At 35.4% G+C, this 24,273-nt stretch overlaps 1 protein-coding gene across 6 annotated transcripts in view; it reads left to right on the top strand.

Moving 5' to 3' along the window:
* CNKSR2 (connector enhancer of kinase suppressor of Ras 2) overlaps nucleotides 1–24,273 on the top strand; it is a 289,400-nt gene that overhangs the window by 186,582 nt on the left and 78,545 nt on the right. For 4 of the 6 annotated variants that reach the window (XR_006787678.1, XM_045855936.1, XM_045855934.1 and 1 more), the window contains 2 exons: nucleotides 9,956–10,045; nucleotides 11,594–11,808. Coding sequence is in view for 5 of the 6 variants with exons in the window: in XM_045855936.1 (XP_045711892.1) it covers nucleotides 9,956–10,045; nucleotides 11,594–11,808 (305 nt within the window). In the remaining variant the exon portion in view is untranslated. The remainder of the gene's footprint in view (nucleotides 1–9,955; nucleotides 10,046–11,593; nucleotides 11,809–24,273) is intronic. The other 2 variants (XM_045855937.1, XM_045855935.1) reach the window with 1 other exon arrangement.

The raw sequence follows: 24,273 nt of genomic DNA, 5'->3' as shown, positions 1-24,273 counted from the left end.
TTTGAAAAGTAGAGGGAAGAGCATTCAAACAGCTAATAACACTAGAAACTGCCTTGATAAATGTCTTTTTTTAAAGTTCCATTATGGAAATTACTAGCTCGTATACTGGGCAGAAGGGTCTTGTGACAACCTTATAGCATCAGAATTCTGAAAACAATTCAGACCCTACACATTGTTCAAGTTCAAGATTAGTTGCTAAAAAGAGGAGGAGGAGAGAATAATATGTAATATAAATAAACTAATTGGATCGCTCAAAGAAATGAAACCTGGTAAGAAGAGATCACCATGAAAAAAATTGATGATACCAGGTAATAAGCAGTAAGATTGAGAAAGAAAAAGAACTTTTAATAAAGTTCCAGAGTATTATATGTGAACAAAGTGGAAAGATTAGCAAACCAAATCAACAAAGCCAATGCAGCTATCAGAGGAAAAAGAAACTCTTCAAATAAATTAATCAACAGAAAGATATGAGCTAGGTGAAATGGTGCTTCCCTTAAAGACAAGTGGGAAAGCTAAGAATAGGAATAATCTCACTCAGTGGTTTTCAACAGGGGTTAGTATTGTCCCCTACAGCACAACTGGCAATTTCTGATGAAATTTGTAGTTGTCATAACTAGGGTAGAGGTGCCACTGGCATCTAGTGGGTAGAGGCCCAGGACATCATTTCAACATCCTACATTGCACAGGAAAGCTCCCAACAATAAAGAATGATCCAGTCAAAAATGGTGCTATTCTTGAGAAACCCTAATTTAAGAAGAATAAACAGCAGACAAATTGAATGCAGAAACAGATACATATGACTAGAAAATTAAAGAGCTCTTGTATGACACAGAGACAACTTCCCTTTTGTTCATACTCAAAGAATCTAGGAAATTATTGCCCTGGAAGATAGACCTATTTGTATTCATACTTAGCATATTCTCTGGGCAGAAGTAGCATAAGGTTGTGAGTGTCTGGGATGACCTACCCTGCTTTATAATAGAAAACCTAATCATGACAAACCCTGGAACAGGATGGGACCCATTGTCCCTAGTTGAAATCAGAATGCATTTTCCTCTATGGAAAAAAAAATGTAATAAATGGAAGCTAGGTAAAATTTAAATAGAGTGATTAGTGTTAGCTCTCAAATCACAATGTAATATAAATAAGCTAGAATTTTCCTAAATATGTTCTTCATATTACTTGTTCTGAAAGAGAATCTTTGTGAAAGGAAGAGATTGCATGGTTAAATAAGATTGAGAAGCTGTGCATATTTTATGCCCCTCTTGGAGATTAAAAAGTGCACACTAGCATACTAAAGGGTTTGAAAGTCTTGTTGAATTTGGTTTAGCTTATTGTTTCCCAAATGTATTTGTACATTGGCTCTTTTTTGGTTTTGGTCATAAAATACTTATTAGCCTTTCAATGACACTAATACTTGAAAGGATATATTTTGGAAAATGCTGAAATAGACTTGCAGCTTCTTTTAAAGACCCATATACTAATGATAAGTTTTCTTTGTAATTCGAGTTCCAATCAACTGACTTACAGATAAGCATTTGGAAAAATGTCTATTTTTAAATTGAAGACTGCCCCAACAAGCAGCTTGTTAAATGTCATCTTCATTTTATCTTGCAGAAAATTCATTTTCTAGAGTAAATCTTATTTGTGATAAAAGTCCCAACTGAAGTAATAAATACTAACTGGAAAAAATCATGCATGGTGTTCTATACTCCAGGCTCCTTGTAGAACTACTGGTATCACTGCAAAACAATTTGCCAGAAATCATGGAAGAAATCAATCCCCAAGGATAGGAAATGTCGAGTGTTATATCTAATCTTGTTAAAGAAAAAATGACTAAAAATTGCACACTGATTACCTTAATGACTAAAGACTGTAAAGCAAAGGATTAAAACAATATACAGCCACTTAAAAGTATATGTATGACAACCTAGTGTCATTTTAGAAGTAACACATCATGTCAAACCATTTTGTTTCCCATCTTTGTTGAGGGATGGACAACAAATACAAAGTTACATCCACAGTTTATGTTCTAATCCTCCATTAGCTATTCAGCTAACCTTTAAGAATTTTTTTGCAAGAGTTGCAAACTGAGTGGGAGGACACTTAAACAGAATAAAAAGCAGTAATCATATATGTCATAGAATTATTTTTGAAGAAAAGTGAATTGGATTTTTCTGTAAATGTAATGGTCTTGAATTCATCACTGAGTCAAACTGATGGTATGGAAAGTTGAAAATCTGTTTATTTGTGGGCAGACTCCAACACTGATTATCAATGAAATCCTGAGAAATTAACTTTGGGGTGTCTTAAGTTTTTCATCTCTACCATTCTTGCTAGCTTCAAACACTAACATGATCCCAAAGACAAAACTATGGGGAAGGAATTATAAATTTATTACAAGATGTCATTTAATTTATTTCAACTGAACGTCTTCAGCTGATGGTCTTAATCCTTGTATTTTTTTACTTTTCATTAGAAAGGGTCACTTCCATATGTTGGTAAAATTTTTAGAATACTGCTTTACTAAGATTTTTAAAAACAGATTGCTTTAATTTGTAGTTATCTAGCTTGAAAAACAGGATATTTTTAACTAAATAATATTTACATGTCCATGTCATCTTTCTTGTCCACATCTATTGCTGAGCACAGCAAGGGGCAAAAGTACATTAGCATGGTTCACTTTTTCACCCACTTGGAAAAGGACCTAGAACTCTTTTGCTGCTTGGACAGTATTTAAATCATCTGAATCCTTCTCAGTCCTCCCACAGCCCTCTAGTGTAGAATTATCTCTATGCATAGTGTCAATATTTCAGCTAAAAAAACTTGTCTTTCCATACTACAATATGTGTTTCAGATTTGTTCTCTTGGTAGACTGTCTACAAAAGATAGGTCAGTTCAAAATATAATTAGTCATGGGATGAAATATTAAAAGTTCCATATAATTATTTATTCATTATTGAATTTATTGGGGTGACCGTGGTTAATAAGATTATATAGGTTTCAGTTGTACAGTTCTATATATAACACATCATCTGTGTATTGTATTGTGTGTTCACCACCCAAGGTCAAGTCTCTTTCTGTCACCATTTATCCCCTCTTTATCCTCTTCTACCTTCCCCACCCCTTTCCCCTCTGGCAATCTTCATACTGTTGTCTGTGTCTATGAGTTTTGTTTTTGTTTTTTGCCTAATCCCTTCACTTTTTTCACCCACCTCCACAACCCCTCCCCTCTGACAGCTGTCAATAATGTTATCTATATGTCTGTTTCTGTTTCATTTGTTTATTTTGTACATTAGATTTCACATATAAGTGAGATCATATGGTACTTGTCTTTCTCTGACTGGTTTATTTCACTTATCATCATGTTCTCCAGGTCCATTTAATTTCTAATGCAGTTCAAAATTTTCCCATTCAACAACTTGTCATGTTATTTCTTATTTAAAGTCTAGAACACTTTTAGAAAGCAATAGGAAAATTCACAACCCAGTTGTAGCAGTTTTTAAAATACAGCCATAAAGATCAAAAGTGCCCATTCTTACTTATTTTATTAATTCAAGATATATTGCCTGTTGCCTTTATCCTTAAAAAAACTGACTTTCCATTTAATTCAGTATTAAATGTGTGGTGCACTACCTTGAATAACCTTGAGATGTTTTTCTAGAAATGTAGTCAACCATCTGAAAGTAATTTTTCTGTCTGGAATGTGGGAAGTTTGATGGGTGTATGTGGCATGCTTATAGCTTAACATTCCTTACTACAGTCATTTTCATCAAAATATTGGCTAAATTATTCAAAACAGATGTGTATATGTGTGTATGTGTATGTATTTTTTTCTTCTTACACTGTAGAGAAAGCTTTTTTGTGAGCATTAAAGGATATGTCAGACTTAAGAAATTTCTCCGCAGTCTTTTTCAACCCTTAGCAACTGTAACAGAAAAGATTGTTCCTCAGGTGCTGTTTATGTCCCAGAAACTTAATGATTTTACCATGTTTGGGGACAGAGTTTTTAAATAGGATACAATTGAAAAAGGCAGCAATTCAGTAGTACCCAACAGATGCCCTAGGTAGTTTAATATAGGAATATTTCTGTGTAAGAAATCAGGAGATAGTTCTAGGTCTGACTTGATTACCAAATAGGTTTATAAGGCTCAATTTAAAAAAATATTTTATTGTTGTTCAGTTTCTTAGAAAAAAATGTAGGGTATTGGTCAGGTTGACATACTACCTTAGAAGTAAGTGAAGGAGAGAGAGGAAGGAAGGGAAAGTTAGAAGGAGGAGAACAGAAAATTGACAGGAAAGAAGGAGAAGGAAACTATGAAAATAGAAACTGGTAGCACAGCTTAGACTTTCTTGTTTCATTGTATGGGGAAGGTTCCCTGTTTACTTTCTTAATGAGTAATCAGTCAACAAATATTGAGCAGTTACTATGTTTAAGACACTATGCTAAGTGCTGGAGATACCACAGCAAACAACAGAAATTTCTCTCCCCTTGTGAAATTAAGCAACTAATTTAATACATACTTTTTATTATAATTGGCATGCAATGAAGAAAAACTACATTGAGAACAAGTACAGATAAACCCAACAAAGAATAAGAGGTCAAGGAGAGTGTCCCTGAGGTAATGACATTCTTACTTAGCTCTGAAGGATGCATGTGAATTTAGGAAGAGAGGAGGACAGAAAAAGCAAAGGATGACAGTGTCCTGGGTGCCTGATTAAGAAAGTGTTTCAAGAAGGAAGTAATTTTCTGTGTGAAATCCTGCAAATAAATAAAAAGCACTGAAGGGTTCTGAGAATAATCTGTGTGATTTAGCAACATGGGGGCACTAATGACCTTGACAGTAACAGTTTTGGTGAAGTTGTGGGGGAAAGAGCCTAACCGGAAAAGGTTCAGGAGAGAGGAGATTCCACATATAAGTGAGCTCATACAGTATTTGTCTTTCTGTATTGGGCTTATTTCACCTAGCATAATGTCCTTCAGGGTCTTCCACTTTGTCACATATGGAAGGATTTCCTTCTTTTTGGCTGAATACCATTCCATTATTTACATATACCACATTTTCTTTATCCATTCTTACATTGATGGACACAGGTTGTTTCCATATCTTAGCTATTGTGAATAGTACTGCAGTAAGCATGGGAGTGCAGATATTCCTCTGAGATACTAATTTCATTTCCTTTGAACATATACCCACAAGTAGGGTTGCTAGGTCAGATAATAGGTCTACTTTTAATTTTTAGGAACCCCATAATGCTTTATATTGTATACTTGAAATTTTCTTAGAGGAGTAAAAATTAAGTGTTCTCACCACACATATACACACATAAAAAAGATAACTATGTGAAGTGGAGGCTGTGTTAACTTGATTATGGTAATTATTTCACAATGTGTATGTGTATAAAATCACATTGTGTACTGTAAAAATTATGTACAAACTTAATATATGATATTTTGTCAATCATATCTCAATAAATCTAGAAAAAAGAGAGGAGGAGAAGAGGAAGGAGATTGAGAATATAAATTAGGTTTTTAGGTATTTTTCTGTAAAGGGGAGCAAAGACATATGGTGGTAGTTGTATAGTGGTTTAGGGATGAAGAGAATTGTTTGTTTTTATTTAAGATAGGAGAAATTACAGCATGTTTGTATGTTAATGGGAATCATTGATACTGCAGGAGAAAGAAGGGAAGATTGAGCAAGATGTGCCCTTAAGTAAGTAATAGGGACTAGGATCCAGTGAACAACCTAGAAATTTGGGATATCTCTAACATCTAGCATCGTTCTATTGAAGCATTTAAAATAAATTTAGTGGATAACTGCTCTGGGTCACAGTATTTGCCAGAAACATTCATAACAAAGATATAAGAACTGGTTTCTGCAAAAAAAAAAAAACTATAAACAGACAGATACAACACACTATAATCAGGATCATATATACCAAAGGCACTAGGAAAGAGCTAAGGGAGCTCAGGAGAGTGGGCAATTAACTCTGCCAAAGGGAATTGTAATAGCATCAAAGATGCTTTATTATCTAAGGAAATGTTTATTTTCAAGCAATTCTGTATAGTAGTATTAAAAAATGGCAATTACACATTAAAACAGTATTTTTAGATAGATCATTATAAGGCACTCCATCATTGTCAATATTCTTAAAATTATATTTAGTATTCTATTTGTGTTTAATTACAGCTATACAGGGTGGGGAAAAAGTAGGTTTACAGTTGTGAGTACATGAAATACAGTTTAGTCTTGTATTATTGTTTATATTATTTATTAATTATTGTATTATTTTTATACAAACAACTGTAAACCTACTTTTCCCACCCCTGTATATAGTTTATAATGAAGAAGCAACTTGCCATCAATATCAGGGTAAAATTCAAACAAAATCAAACAATACTCATCTTTTACCTCTACTGTATTTCTTAGAATACAGTAAGAGAAACAACACACAATTCCTTCCTCTATGGAGATCACAGTTAGAAAGCTGCAGCTATGCAACAAATGTAAAAATATAGTAACAAAATAATAGTTTAACCATGAGGCACTAGCACAGAGATATCACAAAACTTATGGTAGATCACCAAATGAGTTCAATAGTTAATAAATGTTTTATGCTTATAGGAATAAAAAATTACTTTAAAAGAAAATGGTCAGCAAAGTTTTAAGGGTACTTACCTTTATTTTTTACTATGTTCTTGACTATTATAAATTTTCATCATGAATTAGTGTTACTACCTAAAGAAATATCTTTAAATTTTCCAGATTAATTTTCAGAGATATATTATTAAATTATGTATATTTAAATTGGAATGAGCCACATGTATTGAATTTAATGTGTTAAAAACATTTCACATATGTTAATAATAGTGTACATTTGATTTAAATCTAACAATAATGCATGCAGTGCTCTTTTTTTTACCAACAACACTACAGCATCAAACCATAAAGTTCTTTTTTCCATTTGAACTTTGCTGTCTTATGAAATTAAAATGCTGCTAAATACATTCAGTAGCACACATTTCTAAGCTGCAGTCAAAGATCTGTGTATTTGGTATTAGAAATAATTTAAGCCATTGTCTATTTTTTAATTTGCCAATGACTGCTATTTATATCAGAATGTTACTTGTGTTATTACTTTAACTGTTTTATTAAGTTTGTTTTGATATTTTATTACAATGAAAAATTATAAAAGGAGCAATACTTATAAGCATCATTATTTGTTATAACTAAACGAATATGTACTTTAATTTTCAAAACACTTATTTTGATTTACATTGCTAAATTAATAACTTTATAACTAATAAAGGTAAAAACTTGATGTCCTCCAAAAGTAAACTTTAATTAAAACTTTCATGTCATTTTTGTCTAATTCAATGTATTTTCCTCAATTTTGTATTAGTAATATAGCATACTTCTGTTTTAAAAATTATCCCATGAAAAGTCAGTTTTTAAACCTACAAATTTTTCCTGTGGTTACTGACATACACAGACATATCAAAGCCTGAATTACATGTCTCAATACCTTAGATACATGAGAATCTCAGAGAAGATAGACCAAAATACAATGAATACAATTATGTATTTTATATTCTGTGTGAAATATGTTTCTTATTGTTTTGCACACACATTTGACTCCAAACAACAAACCAATTATTCAAAAAGAATCAAATTAGTTTATGTATGTATATATGTATATGTAACACATAGAGCAAGTAAAAATAATGGCTTATTTATTGAATAGCTCACTTTTTCAAAGATTTTCTTGGTGACATGTAGAAACAGTATTAGAGCTGTTAACTGCTGAAATGGAGCTTATTTTAAAAACCAGATTCTAAAGAAATGTTTGAAAATACAGCATGTACAACATTGAAAATCCAGAGGACTGATTGTGCAAAAAAGTTGAATACATATGACAAAAGGAGACCTTTCCTAAAATCCTGCCCCCTTCCCCCATTGGGCAGAATATATGGAACTTCATCAACTCAACCAAATTTCCTCTGCAAAAGTGTAAAGATCTATTCCATGAGAATTTTAGAATCTTGGGTGATTGTTTATAAAGTTGTTTGCACATCTTGAAAGGAAGCCATTAAATAAACACTGCCTGTTTTGGCTCATTAATAATTTTATCTTGTTTAGTGCATTGTCATATTTTCAAAGTGCTTAGCAAAATATACTAAGAAAACTGTATCAGTGTACATAATAAAAAGCCATAAGGTTGGCCCTGGCTGGTGTAGCTCAGTGGATTGAGAGCAGGCTACAAATCAAAGGGTCACCTGTTTGATTCCCGATCAGGGCACATGCCTGGGTTGCAGGCCAGGTCCCCAGTGGGGGGCACGTGAGAGGCAACCACACATTGATGTTTCCCTCCCTCTCTTTCTCCCCCCCTCCTCCTCTCTCTAAAAATAAATAAATATTTTTTAAAAAAACATAAGGTGTGCAAATTTCCTTGAGAACAGAATTAGAAGTCATCTAGTAGAATCTTTTTAGATATATGGAATGGTTATAGTAATTGATTATGAAATTTAGCTGGTCAAGGAGGGAAATGAAGAAGACATACAGTGACCTGGAGGTGTTGGAAGGTGGGAAGATTTGTGATTAAAGAAGGAAGAATCATTGGAGATCTATAGGGGTATGCTAGAAATGTAGAAGGTGGTAGTTGGAAAATGGGATACAGGGAAGGATTACAGCCTTTGCAGATGACAAGACTAAGTATATGACTACAGGAATGGGTAAATGAGAAACTGTGAGGCCAGAATATTGGAAGCTGAGTATTGAAGTCACCAAAAATTAAGGCAGAAGTGGTATTTGAATGCCTGAGTTTGAATCCTGGTACCATACACTTACCAACTGAGTGTCTTTGGGCAAGTTACATAATCTACCTCAGTTTCTTTATCTAACAAAATGAGGATAATGATAGTATATTTCTCATAATTATGAGAATTAAACAACTTAGTGCTTACAAAACCCTTAGACATTATGTGACATATGGTAAATGATATATGTGTTAGTATCATTATCATGATCATGATCATGATCATCATCATCATCATTATTATTATCATCCAGGCCTGTGTGATTCTTTGCTTTATCAATTCAAAATTTATTAAGCAACTATTGTGTGTCACATATTGTGCTAGATATGATTCTTAAACTTTTGTATAATTCTTTTCACTGTTTCATGCTTCAGGATTTCAAGTTGATCAAAAAATAATACACTGTAGCTTCACCAAAAAGATATCCTTGAAGTCTATGCCATAAGTTCTTGTGAAATTAAATGTTGTCTAGTAAGAATACAGACCCAGAGGGAAATGTGACAGGTCAAAGCAGTTAATAGTTGGATCTGAAAACTAAACTTATTTATTCACAATAACAAAAGAGGAGTTTGGGGCAGACCCAGCTATAAGTTTCGAAAGAGAATCTAGGCATAATGCTGAAGCATGAGAGTATCCAAAAAGTATTAGGAGTTAGGAGGCAGTGAAGATAGGAAGTTAGTACTGTGGTGTCCCAATATGAAACAATGGGTTAATGTCCTGGAATGCAGGTTAAATACAAGGAGCTACTATGTTGGAGATTGGCTATCAATATATAGACAGGAGGGCATTGGGTAATAAGATGGAGATCCAGTTACTGAAAATGAAGTAAAATTCACTAAAATAATGATCCTCTTTGTAAAGGACCACCTCCAAAGTCTGCGGTGCTAGAGAGCAAACCTAGGCTATTCTTTATTATTTACAAAAAGTACCTTATGTTTGAATTATCACCTGGCCAATTGCCACAGGCAGTTTCACCTTCTGGCTCAAAACACACACATTTTTCATCTACACAAATGCCAACCATAATGTTGCATATGATTGAGTGTGTTTTGCAGACTGTAGCTAAAAATCACTGTAAGTTTAAGCGGACATGGGGAAGGAAAACAATGTGATGTGAATTTTGTTCTCTGTGTTTAGGCAAGCTACGACCTATTTCTATGCCAGTGGAATATAATTGGGTGGGGGACTATGAAGATCCAAATAAGATGAAGAGAGATAGTAGAAGAGGTAAGTGTTCTAGAATTTCAGTGTAGGCTGGGTTGTTGGAACAAAAAGCAAATTTAAATGTTCTTTAAATAGGATGTTATGGCTTCAGTAGAAAATTTTAATTCTCTCATTAATGTGATGGTACACCCTAACTGACTCAGACCAATATTTGATGATCTTGATCTGTTATTAAGCAGATATCTTCTCTGAATGCCTCCTAAGGGATTCAGGGTAGATAAGTGCAGTGTAAAAATGAATATCTGATTGTTATTTGAAAGTTAACATTTGGAAAACAAGGTCAGAAGTGTGAAACTGCATAAAAGTTTAGTAAATAGAGTTTGTGATCAGTCCCCCTTGGTCCGCAATGCAGCCTCACCACTTTTATGTTAATACAACCTTAAAATGAGCAGTGAGCGTATGGATAAAAGGTAATGGAAACTGGGCCAGTGACTCTAATGAAAACCATACAGAAATGGAAAAAAACCTGCTTTGCTCTTTTTTCTCTTCTGTTTGCTGTTCAGGGTTATCTTCTTACTGGGGGTGGGCTACACTTGAAGTATCTACCAAAAGTAAGTTTTTATGTTCACTTATCCTGCATTGAGGTGAGCAGTAAAGAGGACAACTGAAAGTCACACTACTAAATGGTATTCGATCAAGTGTAGATATGGGGGGCCCAGTGGGTCATGCTGCTACTTCCACTTTCTGAGGTCAAGAGCCATAAAGTTGTAGATGAAAAATAAAACAAATCCAAACAAAGCAAAAAAGAATCATAAAACCTAAGCTCATGAAGCTTCTATCAGAGTATGTTTAGCCCATTTGTCTGTTCTATCTGATGTACAGAATATGTTTCATTACTACATAGATCCATAGACCACACAGGGATAAGCAAGCATGAATATCTGCTTCATTAGTCTTCTTAACACTTGTTTTATGGAGCAGGCACTGCTGAAAATGTTGCTAAATATGGGAACTTTGACAGATTTTTTTACATCTATGTATTCATTCCATTTTTTAACTTCAGTTTCTAACCTCATTTGCTTTATAGAAGTAATCAAGAAAAAATATAAAAAGCAAAATGCTTATCATATGCCATCTCTGAGTCACTCTGTGGAACTTCATATGATAGTAACATCTTGGGGTGGGAGGAAGCCTTATGAAGTACTAAGTGCTAGCTATCAATTTAAACACAGATTTTATAAACTAAGTTTCCTTGCTATTGTTTCATAATGTGGACTTTAATTTCTTCAAGGATGCTACCTAACCTGCCATAGGTTGGTGTTTGTCATCAACTTTTAGCAGAATTCCCCTGGGGGAGCTTCTGCTTTAGGTTCTGCAAGTGACTCTGATATAGTTGGTTAAGAGATGAAACTTGGAGATAATAATTTTTGTTTTCTATTTCTTATTGCCCTATGATCCCAAATAATAAGGTCCTCTTTTTTTCACTATGTAGCTATTTTATAAATTAAATCAAGTTATTTTTCTGAAATGAAATTTAATAGCACAATTAGGAAATAGTAAATTTGGAATATTTACATATTTATATTAGTGTTTTTATCTCTTTTCATATAGAAAACTCTCTACTCCGATACATGAGCAATGAAAAAATTGCTCAAGAAGAATACATGTTTCAGAGAAACAGCAAAAAAGACACGGGGAAGAAGTCTAAAAAGAAGGGAGATAAGAGTAATAGCCCGACCCACTATTCATTGCTACCTAGTTTGCAAATGGATACATTGAGACAAGACATCATGGGCACACCTGTGCCAGAGACCACACTGTATCATGTAAGTATAATTTCAGACTCTGTAATACAGCTTTGATTCAGAGACTATTTTTGCTAAATTCCAGATTATTTATTTTTATCTTGATGCCAGATTTTGACAAAAGATCCTAAGCTTAGAGTTTCATGCCCTTAAAACACATTGATTGTGTTGGCTTATTGATTTGTTCTTCAGTTCATATGTTCAATGAGTTCATATGCCATAGCTGGTTAGATTTTTAATGAAATAATGAAATATGCATAGAATTATTTGAGAATAATAACTAATTGATTAATTATCAGTGAGTGTAATAATAACAGCAAATAGCTACCTATAAAATTCCACATTAAAGATAGGATTTTTAATGTATTCATGATTTTATTTAAAAATGAGAAACTACTAGACTTGGAGCATAGTACTCAAGGTAAAAATGGGAAGATATAGCACCCCATTATATGGAGAGAGAGTCACTCCAAGAGTCTCAATGTATTTTGACTATTGTAATGGATGGGTACAAGAAATATAGGAGGAACATGGGAGGAGAAGGGACTCAGCCTTCTAGGGAAGTGGGGAAAGGCTTTAGAATGGGGATCATTTGAATGAAGAGTGGAAGATGAATAACAGTATTGTGGGAAGACATATGGAGTTGTCCCACAATGTGTGAGACACTGGCATATTTTAGAGTCTCCACATGGCTAAGAATTAGTGGTTTGTTAAAAATTGAAGGAAAGTGCCCTGTCTGATGTGGTTCAATTGGTTGGAGCATTGTCTCATAAAGGAAAGGTTGTGGGTTTGATTTCCACTCAGGGCACATGCCTGGGTTGAGGGTTCATTCCTGATCAGGGCACAGAGGAAAGGCAACTGATCAATGTTTCTCTCTGACATCGATGTTTCTCTCCCTGTCTCTCTCCCTCCCTTCCCCTCTCTCTAAAATCAATAACCATGTCGTCATGGGAGGATTAAATAAAATTTAAGGAAAATATGTGAGAAAGGGGAAGTAGATGGACCTAGAGAGGTAGGTGAGCTTAGATCAGGGATTTTATGATAACCTACTTATGCACTTTCCTGCAGTGATGAAGAGTTATTGAAGAATTTTGAACTAGGGACTTGCACGATGAGAGTAGCCTGTTAATCTCTTTGATGCAGAGCATTGATCAAGAGGTATAAGGCCAAAGGCAGGGCTGTTAAGCCTGTCCAGAAGATTATGAGGACAATGGCAGTGTAGGGGCTGAGAATCTTGTTAACCAGAACATTAAATCACAAAAACAACCCATGTTTATCATTTTGGTTTAAAGTGAGTTTGTTGTACCAATGGAACTATTGCTCCTTATTAGGAGCTCTTGAAAAACATTGACTATACCTTTTAAGTAATTTGAACAACTGTGTATTAGCTGAGAGTATCAAAAAATTTAGTCTGTCAGTGCTGTAGAAGTGTATCATTTAGGTATACAAAATGTGAAACAGTTAATAACTTATACTTGAGTTGCTTTTCTTAGTAAATTTTTAAAATCATATATTTATTCTATAACTTTAATAAAACTAGAATGTAGAGAAATATTTTCATTTATTTGGGTTGAAGTAGGAGTATACTTCACAATCATAAGTGTTCATTCTCTACCTTCCTCTGTTCCCAGTAACACCCCCAAGCCTCTTCCTCTTCAAGAGTGCCCATATCAAAACCTGCTCCTTTGAATGGCTGACAAATCAAATTATTATTTTTTCCACAGGTATTTGCAGTCAGTATGAAACCAATATTCTTAGCTGTATGAAAGGGGCCATTTTTACTATCACTAGTCAGAAATGCTCTCTGAACACTGAGCTCTCTCTAAAATCTGGTGTTCCAGTCACAAGTAATAGATTGAACAAAATCTAAAGATAAGAACTAGCTGGCTTGTTTCAAAGGGAAGTTGGTAGTGAAAGATGGGGCTGGAGAGGGAACAAGAGGCCACTTTACCCAGAGTGTGCAAACTATTAAAGTTGGATTTATCCTAAGAGGAGTGGTAAACCATTGAAGAAGCATTTAAACACTCAGCCTGCACCATCCTATCATGCATATCCGGACAGTAGACTACTGTGAGGAAGGAAAAGAGAGAAATGAGTCTTGAAGATTTTGAGTTATTAAATTATGGAAGATAGTAAAAGGTGAGCCAACTCATAATCAGAAAGATTGTGAGTATTTTCTAGGAGTATAAATTGTTACCACCTTCCTAAGGAGTATTATTTAGTTATATGTATCAAGAACCTGGTCTAGTAACTTTACTTCTACAAGTTTATTCCAGGAAAGAAATCAGAGGATCTACTTTTGCCTCCTACTTTAATTAATGTATCCTGAATGTGCAATGTAGTATTTCCCAGATAGGTAATTACTCCAACTGATTTTTGATAGAACAGCACAGAGTAAGGAATGTTACTAATGATGGGAGAAGTCTTCCCATTTAACAGTGACCTGCTAATCCCACAGCAGAAGGCTGGACACTTTCTAATTCTATTCTCTGGTTTAAAAGAAAAAGAATTGTTAGCCCCAATGTACATGTTAGAGGTTTCTAACCAGTGTTCAAAATGAGAACACTCTTTGGTGAGTTTTTTACTATATTCTCAGTTCTCTTGTGGACCTTACCTTGCTTAGTACTTTCCCAGTTATCAAGGGAGTTTCCATATTTGTTTTATCTTTTGAACCTCACAACAACCATATTTGTAAATAACAAAACTCAAACTCAGAAAGATTAAGCAATCTACCCAAAGTTGTACTACAAAAAAAGGAAAAGAGGTGTAAGAGTAAGGACTAGAGCCCAAGTCACCTACCCCAGTGATCTTTCCACACTCTACCCTGGTATGCTGTGCATGTACTAAATGAGTGAATTTTGAAAAAGTTTGACTTCAAGAAGCATGTGCTTTCATAGATATATTTTAATAACATCTTCAGTACCTGCATTGATTTCTACCCAGATTTATCTTTTTCTCTGTCACTATTTTTTATGAAGTTTGGAAAAACATACAGAGCTCCTGGTGTTATAAAGCACAAGCAGTTATTCAGCATGATCTATTGCTGAGACTAGAGTACTATAGTTAGAATTGCCTGAACCTCAAAGGCGAAACAATGTACACCTAAATGGCTGCTTCTTATATTTCACAGGAATTCTTGGTTTACATTTTCATTGCTTATACATGCTTATTTAAAAATGAAAAAAAAAAATTTTCAGTCCTGGCTGGTGTGGCTCAGTGGATTGAGCGCCAGCCTGCAACCAAAGGGTCGCCAGTTCAATTCCCAGTCAGGGCACATGCCTGGGTTGCACACCAGGTCCCACGGGGTGTGCAAGAGGCAACCACACATTGATGTTTCTCTCCCTCTCTTCCCCCCTCCTTTCCCCTCTCTAAAAAAATAAGTAAATAAAATATTAAACATAAAAATAAAAATGAAATTTTTTTCTTTATGTTAAATTTCCTGAAGAGCAAGAACAATATCATATGTATTCTAATCACCTTCATGATGAACAACTAATCTTCATTCTTACCAATTCAATTATTTCTTTGGATAACTCAGCCAATTTTCATAGAGTAAGACTTAGTGGAAGAGAACTATGAAGATTAAGTACTGAGTTTCACAGGTGATCTCTGCTGTAATACTGTCTCCATGTGGTCTGAGTTCAAATTCAAAATGAGTTCAAATGAATTCAAATTTAAGGAAAATGTAATTGAATTTAATGGTAGAATTATACCAGCATTAAATGCCCTTAAACAATTTACTAAAGTTGTGCATGTGTGTATGTGTATATGTAGGATGTTCCTTATAAGCAGACCTAGATTATAATATCCATTGGTCTGTTTTGGAAAGCAGCCCAATAAAAATACACAAAGCAACAAAAATACAGTTTGGCTTTAGTGTTTGACTCATTCCTCTTAGCAATTACAGTAGAAATGTTTATATAATAATAAAGAAGATTTAGCCCTGGCTTGTGTGGCTCAGTGGATTGAGCACTGGCCTGTGAACCAAAGGTTCGTCGGTTTGATTCCGAGTCAGAACACATGCCTGGGTTGTGGGCCAGGTCAGGTCCCCAGTAGGGGGCGTATGAGAGGCAACCACACATTGATGTTTCTCTCTGTCTCTCCCTCCCTTCCCCACTGTCTAAAATAAATAAAAAATCTTTAATAATAATCATAATAATAAATAATAATAATAAAGATTTAGAAGTCCAGGCAGCCCAGCTACAAAATCCACATTTTTAGATGAATAAAACTATTTCTGTTCATAAGGATTGTACCATCTCTTAGAGAAAACAGAACTATTACTAACATAAAGGTGAAAATATGTTATATTGTCAGCATATGAACATTTATAATTAAGTTTACCTACAGTGATAAAGTTTGATTTGTCTAATAACTGCCTGACTTAGATGCATTGTTTTAGCATCAATGAAACTAAGACCAAAGGACAGTTCATTGTAGTGGTTAGAAAGCCATCTCTGAGCTACCAGTTGTTTATAGCAATTACTATCTCCACATTTTGACTTTATTCACCTGGATGACAGTCATAGAACAATGTGATTATGATCTTTCTCCTCATCACCAAGCATGCAGACATGTTAGACATCCATTCTAAATATCATTGTATTTGTTTTTGTATATATTCTGTCTGATTTCTATGGATGATTTTATTATTTCTAGAGTGTTAATGCCAAATTCATAGTAGCACTGGCAAAGCCCTACAGGGAAACAGTCTGGACTGTGAAAAGTGTTTCCCATTGGGCCATTTTACTAGAGCAGTGATTCTCAAAGCAGGGGCTATCTTTGGCTAAAAGCTCCTAGTCACTGAGGCTTGATGCAGATATGGCAGTCCTTTCTTTGATTCTTATTGGAAAATAACACATAGTTTGACAGAGTTTCTTTCTCTCTTGTGACTAAACAATGCTACATAGTAGCTTACTAAATGATTTTTTAACAAATTAGTTTTTTTATTGTTGTTCAAGTACAGTGGTGTCCATTTTGCCCCACCAACTCCCCCACCCTACCCATCCCTGCCTCCCACTCTCGAACCTACCCCCTTTGGTTTTGTCCATGTACCCTTCATACATATTCCTTGATGGCCTTTCCTCAGTTATCCCTCTCACCCCTCCCCTCTTGTTACTGTCAGTTTCTTCTTTTTTTCAATGTCTCTGGTTGTATTTTACTACATGATTTTAAAAGGTAACAAATTGAATAACCATAAAATAATTAATTGGCAGGATTTACTGAATATTCCAATTTACTTTTTATCCATGAAGCCTGGTATCCATGCATCTAACAATGTGGTTGTGCTCCTATTGCACAAGCATGACTATGGTTTCGGTTCCCATGGTTTTCAGGAGGAATGCTATATTGATACATCTTTAGGATATTTTTCAGTTACCTGTTGTTTTCAGTTGTGGGGTTTTTTTCATTATAAATTACTGTTAGACTTCATCACTGTTGATTTTAGTTTGGTTTAGGTTCGCTGCTTTACCTTATAGCATGCTGTGATTCACATTACCCACAATTTCTAAAAATGATACTACCAATCATCTATACCCAACTGTTCTTGCACAATATACTCTCCTGGTATCATTGAGTTATATTTCTATTGGAAAGTGGGTACAAATGGACCATGGAGTCTGTTGGCCTATCTTAGGGGAAGACAATCAAAAATTGTTGAGACCTACTGCCCTAGATATAGATAAGCAGTTTTAAAAAAGAAGAAAGGAAATCTTGGCTTTGCTTGCCTATATATATGAAACACTTTATGGAATGCTAGTTCGTGAAGAAGTCTAGGAGGAAAATTCACTTGTTTCCTGACCTATTTATACTAATAGTTATTTTTGCCTCCATACTTATGAAGACTTTTTAAACAAAACAACTACTAGTAATACCTTCCTTCAATTTTCATATTCACCACCAAATGGTGTACTGATATTTGAACTGCCTAGACTAGGGGGCTAAAGATAGAAATACTTTTGAGGGATTTAAAGATTCAAAAATACAAACTTACAGTTCTGAACAAGGTGGAACACACATTCTATTTTATTTTTCCTGCTAATCCCAATAACAGCAATAACAACAACAACAACAACAACAACAACCTGGACAAGACATGTCACCTACCAGAAGACCCTAAAAGGTAGATGAAGAAGGCAGGCAGGCCAAGGACCTTCACAGCTGAAAAACGACCTAGCAGTGAGTTTCCTGGCTTTTTTTCTTGCTTGCTATATACCCAGGCCCAGGTGCCAGAGAAGCCCACAACCAAACAAAATAGAACCCAAAGAAAGCCTGCTGTATTTAGCCCAAGGACCAGGAAAAGGGCAACAAAGTCCAAAAGAACTAAAAGGAGAAATTGAAAGATCTACAAATTATAGCTGGGGACTTCAACACCACTCTCAGTAATTTTTGGAGTCACTAAAAAAAAACTCAACAAAGATATAGAAGTCCTGAACAACTAACCCGACTACCCACAAACAGTATCTGACTCCCGACAACAGCAGAATACATGTTCTCTGGTCATAATGTAATCAAACTAGAAATAAATAACACATACTAAAAAAGTCTCCAACCACTTTTAAATTAAAGAACACACTTCTAAATAATCTATAAATAAAAGAGAAAGTGCCAAGGAAAATTGAACTTAATGAAGATGAGAATATAATATATGCTTAGGAGAAATTTTATATCACTAAATGCCTATATTAGAAAAGGAAGAAGATATCAAATCAATAATCTAAACTCTCACCTAAAGAAATCAGAAAAAGAACAACAAAAATCAGCAAGCAGAAAAAAGACAATAAACAACAGAGATCAATGAAATTAGAAAACAAAAACAATAGGGAAAAATCAAACCAAAAGCTGTGGGGTTTCTTGAAAAATCAAATAAGAAATTGATAAACCTCTAGCAATGCAGACAAAGGGGAGAAATAAGACTCAATTTACAAATATTAAGCATAAAAGAGGGGTTATCATTACAGACTCTATAGATGTTAAAAGATTAAAGTAAATACTATGAACAACTCTGTGTGAATAAGTTTAACAGTTTTGATAAAATGGACCTATTCCTCAAAACCCACAAGCTATAAAAACTCTCTGAAGATCAAGTAGATGATCTAAATAACAATTAAAAGGAATTTAATCAATAACAGACTTCTAAAAATAAGTATAGAAATACTGAAAAACAAAACAAACCTATACCACCAATACTTCTGTATTGGTTGAATGCAGAAGTAATGCTTTTGATTTTTGTTATTATATTCTGTGGTGCTTGTAAAGTGTTGGCAGCCTGTAAAAGATTGATGTATAGGACTTGTGACATAATGGAACTCCTAAGAGACTGATTAAATTCATAAATTTCATTAATTGCCAAAATATTGTTTCAATGTTAGAACACTTTTATAAATTTTGAATTTTAATAAAGCATTGTATACACAAGCAAAACAAAAAGATTAACATACCTTCACTTTTGAGAGATATTTCTGCTCACACTTTATAAAATAGATTATTGATAAACTAAAGCCAGTCCATTCAGTTTCATGTTTGAACAAATGTGGGTCTCATTCTGCTAGTTCCTACTTAAATATTGGCTGCCAGGAAGCAAAACAAAAAATTTGGCTTATGTAGTGACACATCATTCAAAACAGAACAAAGAAGAATTTAATTAGGAATTTATTAGGTTGAAATTTATTAAATTTAAAACTTATTACAAATTCCTTGTTGCCTTTGGGAAAATAAAATAAAACAAATTCCAATGACAGACCCTTGGCTTCATTGCTAAGGTCAATAATTATGAAATATTTTTTAACATACCTCTCTGAAAAGTCAAACTAAAATAGAGAGGTTGAGGAGACTTCTGGCCAAGATGGAGGCATAGGTAGACACACTGTACCTCCTCACACAACCAAGATAGGGACAACAACAATTTAGGAACAGAATAACAACCAAAACTGACAGGAAATTGAACTGTATGGAAGTCGGACAACCAAGAAGTTAAAATAGACCCGTTCATCCAGACCACTAGAAGGGGCAGAGTCAGGCAGCCAGGAGGATAGGGGTCCCTCGGCACATACAGCATAGGGACCTGGTGCATAAGACCACAGCAGGCAGACCCTGGGCACGTGAGCGGTGGCTGGCAAACCCCGGCCGAGGCGTGGCAACCAGCAGACCCAGTGAGGCAGCAATTGTCAAGCAAGGCACTGCGCGCAACCCAGTATCCCAGCGCTGGGAAATAGAGCCTTGGGGCACTGATTGAAAACACCTGTGGGGGGTTGCTATGCAGGGAGAGACTCCCAGCCTCATAGCAGAGGTCATTGGAAAGACACACGCAGTGCACAAGCCCACCCACATGGGAATCAGCACCAGAAAGGTCCAGTTTGCTTGGGCAAAGCGGCGGAAGGGACTGAAATTGGCAGAGAGCGGAACAAGCACCATTGTTCCCTCTCAGACCCCGTCCCCACATATAGCGTCCAACCCAGCGACTGGGTTGCCCCACCCTGGTGAACACCTAAGGCTGCACCCTTACTACATAAAAAGTGTGACCAGACCAAAAAAAAAAAAAAATGAGAGAGAGATGGCTCAAACAGAAGAACACTTGAAAGCCCCAGAACCATCCTTTTAAGTGCCCGAGATATAGCCAACTTGTCAGGTGCACAGTTCAAAACACTGATGATCAGGATGCTCACAGAATTGGGTGATTTTGGTCACAAATTAGATGAAAAAATGCAGGCTACAATAAGAGAAATGAAGAAGAATGCACAGGGAACCAATAGTGATGGAAAGAAAGCTGGGTCTCACATCAATGGAGTGGACCAGAAGGAAGAAAGAAACAACCACACAGAAAAGAATGGAGAAATAAGAATTCAAAAAACTGAGGAGAGGCTTAGGAACCTCCAGGACATCTTTTAAACGTTCCAACATGCAAATTATAGAGATACCAGACGGAGAAGAGGAAGAGCAACAAGTGGAAAACTTATTTGAACAAATAATAAAGGAGAACTTCCCCAATCTGGCAAAGGAAATAGACTTCCAGGAACTCCAGGAAGCTCAGAGAGTCCCAAAGAAGTTGAACCCAAGGAGGAACACACCAAGGCACATCATAATTACATTAGCCAAGGTAAAAATGAAGGAGAGTATCCTAGAAGCAGCAAGAGATAAGGAGACAGTAACCTACAAAGGAGTTCCCATCAGACTGTCAGCTGATTTCTCAAAAGATACCTTACAGGCAAGAAGGGGCTAGAAAGTACTCCAAGTCATGAAAGACAAGGACTTACATCCAAGATTGCTCTATCCAGCAAAGCTTTCATTGAGAATGGAAGGGCCGATAAAGTGCTTCGCAGATAAGGTCAAGTGAAAGGAGTTCATCATCACCAAGCCCTTATTATATGAAATGTTAAAGGGACTTATCTAAGAAAAAGAAGATAAAAAACATGTATAGTAAAATGACAGCAAACTCACAATTATTAACAACCACGCCTAAAACAAAAAGAAACTAAGCAAACAACTAGAACAGGAGCAGAACCACAGAAATGGAGATCACATGGAGGGTTAGCAACAGGGGAGTGGGAGGAGGAGAGAGGGGGAAAAGGTACAGAGAATAAGTAGCATAGATGGTAGGTAGAAAATAGACAGGGAGAGGGCAGGAATAGTATGGGAAACGTAGAAGCTAAAGAACTTATGACACATGGACGTGAACTAAAGGGGGGAATATGGGTGGGGGAGAGTGTGCAGGGTAGAGGGAAATAGAAGCGGTTAATGGGACAGCTGTAATAGCATGATCAATAAAATGTTTTTTAAAAAAGATAAATAAATAAATAAAACAGAGAGGTTAAAGAAACCCTCCCCATTCTTTTTTTTTTTTAAGATTTTATTTATTTATTTTTGGAGAGAGGGGAAGAGAAGGAGAAAGGAAGAGAAACATCAATGTGTGGTTGCCTCTCACACCCTTCTGGGGACCTGGCCTGCAACCCAGGCATGTGCCCTAATAAGAATTCAAAAAATTGAGGAGAGGCTTAGGAGCCTCTAGGATATCTTTAAATGTTCCAACATGCAAATTATAGAGATACCAAAAATATAGGTATCCATACCGATATTTTCCATACCAGATATGGAAATTGAACTGGTGACCCTTTAATTTGCAGATTGGCAGTCAGTCCACTGAGCTACGCCAGCCAGGGCCCTCCCCAGTCATTATAGCCTCATAAAACTTTCTCAAATTTTGTTGGCAAGATGTTTCTTTCCCTCCTTAATCACTCTATCCATATTACCTCACCACAGTAACTCATTTAATTAAACATCTCAGATTTAATAAAGGTAAAATTATTTTATCCCAGAATTCTTTAAAGGTTCTTCTCATTGAAGGGCCATAACTTATCAAATTACCTTCTTCACTCAAACTCCTAGAATATATTATCCCCTTAACGGCATCCTCTAAATTTCACATAAGTATAAGCCTAATAATCTGCTGTATATACCCAGATCTCATCCAAAGACTCCTCTTAATAAACTATATGCTTTGGTCTCTTGGCCTGGATCTTATGTGAGAATGAAGCTTAAGTCACAATCACTGACTATTTTATATTCTAGTTTCTTGAAGATAACTTTCCCAATAACAGTGTTACATTGTTTCCAACCTTTGTGAACCCTTCATTTGGTTTTTGGCTCAGACAGCAACCAACCAAAGGTGGTTGAAACAGTGCAGGAGCTCAATCTAGAGTCTCAATTCTAAATGATGCTACTAAACCTGTTTCTTAACATCACTACAAATATCAGGCTAAGGAGGAACAGGATCCTAATAGTTGAACCCAAAATAATATAGAACACTGAGAAATAGATCAGTGTTTCAATCCCTATTCTTTAAATGCAAATGATTTTAGATTAACTAGATGAAAGCTTTCCTGCCTTAGGAAACAGCAGAATAATCTATCTTCTCATATGTTCTTTTTTTAATCATTAATTCGGAGTGGCCTCAAGAGACAATGGTTGTTGTATCTAACTACATCCAGGTAAAAGGGGTTCAACATTAAAGAAGAGAATTGTCTTTTCTAAGGTTGTTATCTAGGATGGCCAAGAATAATGTTGTAGTTCTAGAACATGAGCGTTAAGTCAGCTCTGTGAACTTAGACATGTTTCTGAACCTCATTTTATCATGCATAAAAAGAAGATAATAATACCTCACCTGCTATTTCAGAATCAAATCATACATTGTGTATAAAGTTTTCCACTGTACTAGGCAAATGATTATTCTTAACACCATGTAGAAAAGAAATTAATTTTATTTACATGGAAGGGAATTTGCTTCTCGGTAAGCAATTGAGGATGCCTTCTAGCACTAAAACACATGTCCTCAATGGATATTAATGAATATATTGGTTAGGGTTCAATCCGGAAAACAGAAGCCCTAAAAGACATGGAATAAAAGACTACTTAATAGTCAATTGAGGAACTAGTGAAGATGCCTCTGCAGAGCCAGTGGTCATGAAGAAAGTCTGAATGTGAAGTCAGGGAGAGCATGACAATCTAGAACCCATGAGCACAAAGTGGGACTTTGCCTCCAACTTCAGTGATGCTGGAGCCCTCTGCCATGGAGATTCACAGGCTCCTTGTACAGGACTTAGAGGAGTTGCAAACTTGGCTATTGGCCCATACAAAAGAGACAAGCCACCAGAAAAGTGACAATGTGTGTGAGCTGCAGCAGCAACTGACACCCTGCAATGACCTTCAGAGCATAAGAGATGGTGCTTCACTTACGTTCTCCAAAATTGATACAAACTTACATTGTGGCTAACCCTAACTAGAAGTATGTAGGGAAGGAAATTCTGAGATACATTGTTACAGCTTTGCTATGTTGACACAATAGGAAACCACCACACTGAGGCTTCCTTTTTTGTGGGCACTTGAGGTGCCTACCAGGTAAAACCTGCTTAAAATTCTCTAGTGATTTTCTGTATGAGGATCAATAGTAAAGTGAAAAATTCTAAATTATAAATCCGGAGTTGACTCAAGGTACAGCCCACCCATATGAAGGTATCATCCCTATAGCCTACTTACTTAATTTACCAAAGCATATAACTTAAAATTGTCTTTGATCTTCAATGAGAATATTGACTAATATAAATAATAATTAAGATAAAGTATATAATTTATTAATACCTAAGAGCTTTCTACTTAATAAAAGACATTTGAAAAATCTTTAAAGAATTTCCTCATATGCTCTGCTTAAGGAAAAATGCCAGAAGGCGATATATGTAGACCATGTTACCTTAGGTAATTGTTGAATGTCCTTTACTTAGTTGCATCTTAGCATCATGTCCTTAATTTTTATTAGACAGCTGCTACAAGAAATAACCATACAAAATCTTCTTGTTTGGTATGAAAATGTTTTTGAAGATACTGTATTTTCTAATCCTTCGTGCCCCCATATATAATTTTGTAATTGGGTAAAAGCTTTGGCTCCCTGTAATGACAATGTATATAAAGTATCTGGTACAGTGTCTGGCACTATGG

Source organism: Phyllostomus hastatus, unplaced genomic scaffold, assembly GCF_019186645.2.
Source record: "Phyllostomus hastatus isolate PE091 unplaced genomic scaffold, TTU_PhHast_1.1 phas_scaffold_12, whole genome shotgun sequence".
Classification (NCBI taxonomy): domain Eukaryota; kingdom Metazoa; phylum Chordata; class Mammalia; order Chiroptera; family Phyllostomidae; genus Phyllostomus; species Phyllostomus hastatus.
Note: the sequence above shows the minus strand (reverse complement) of the source record. Positions and strands in the feature narration are given on the sequence as shown.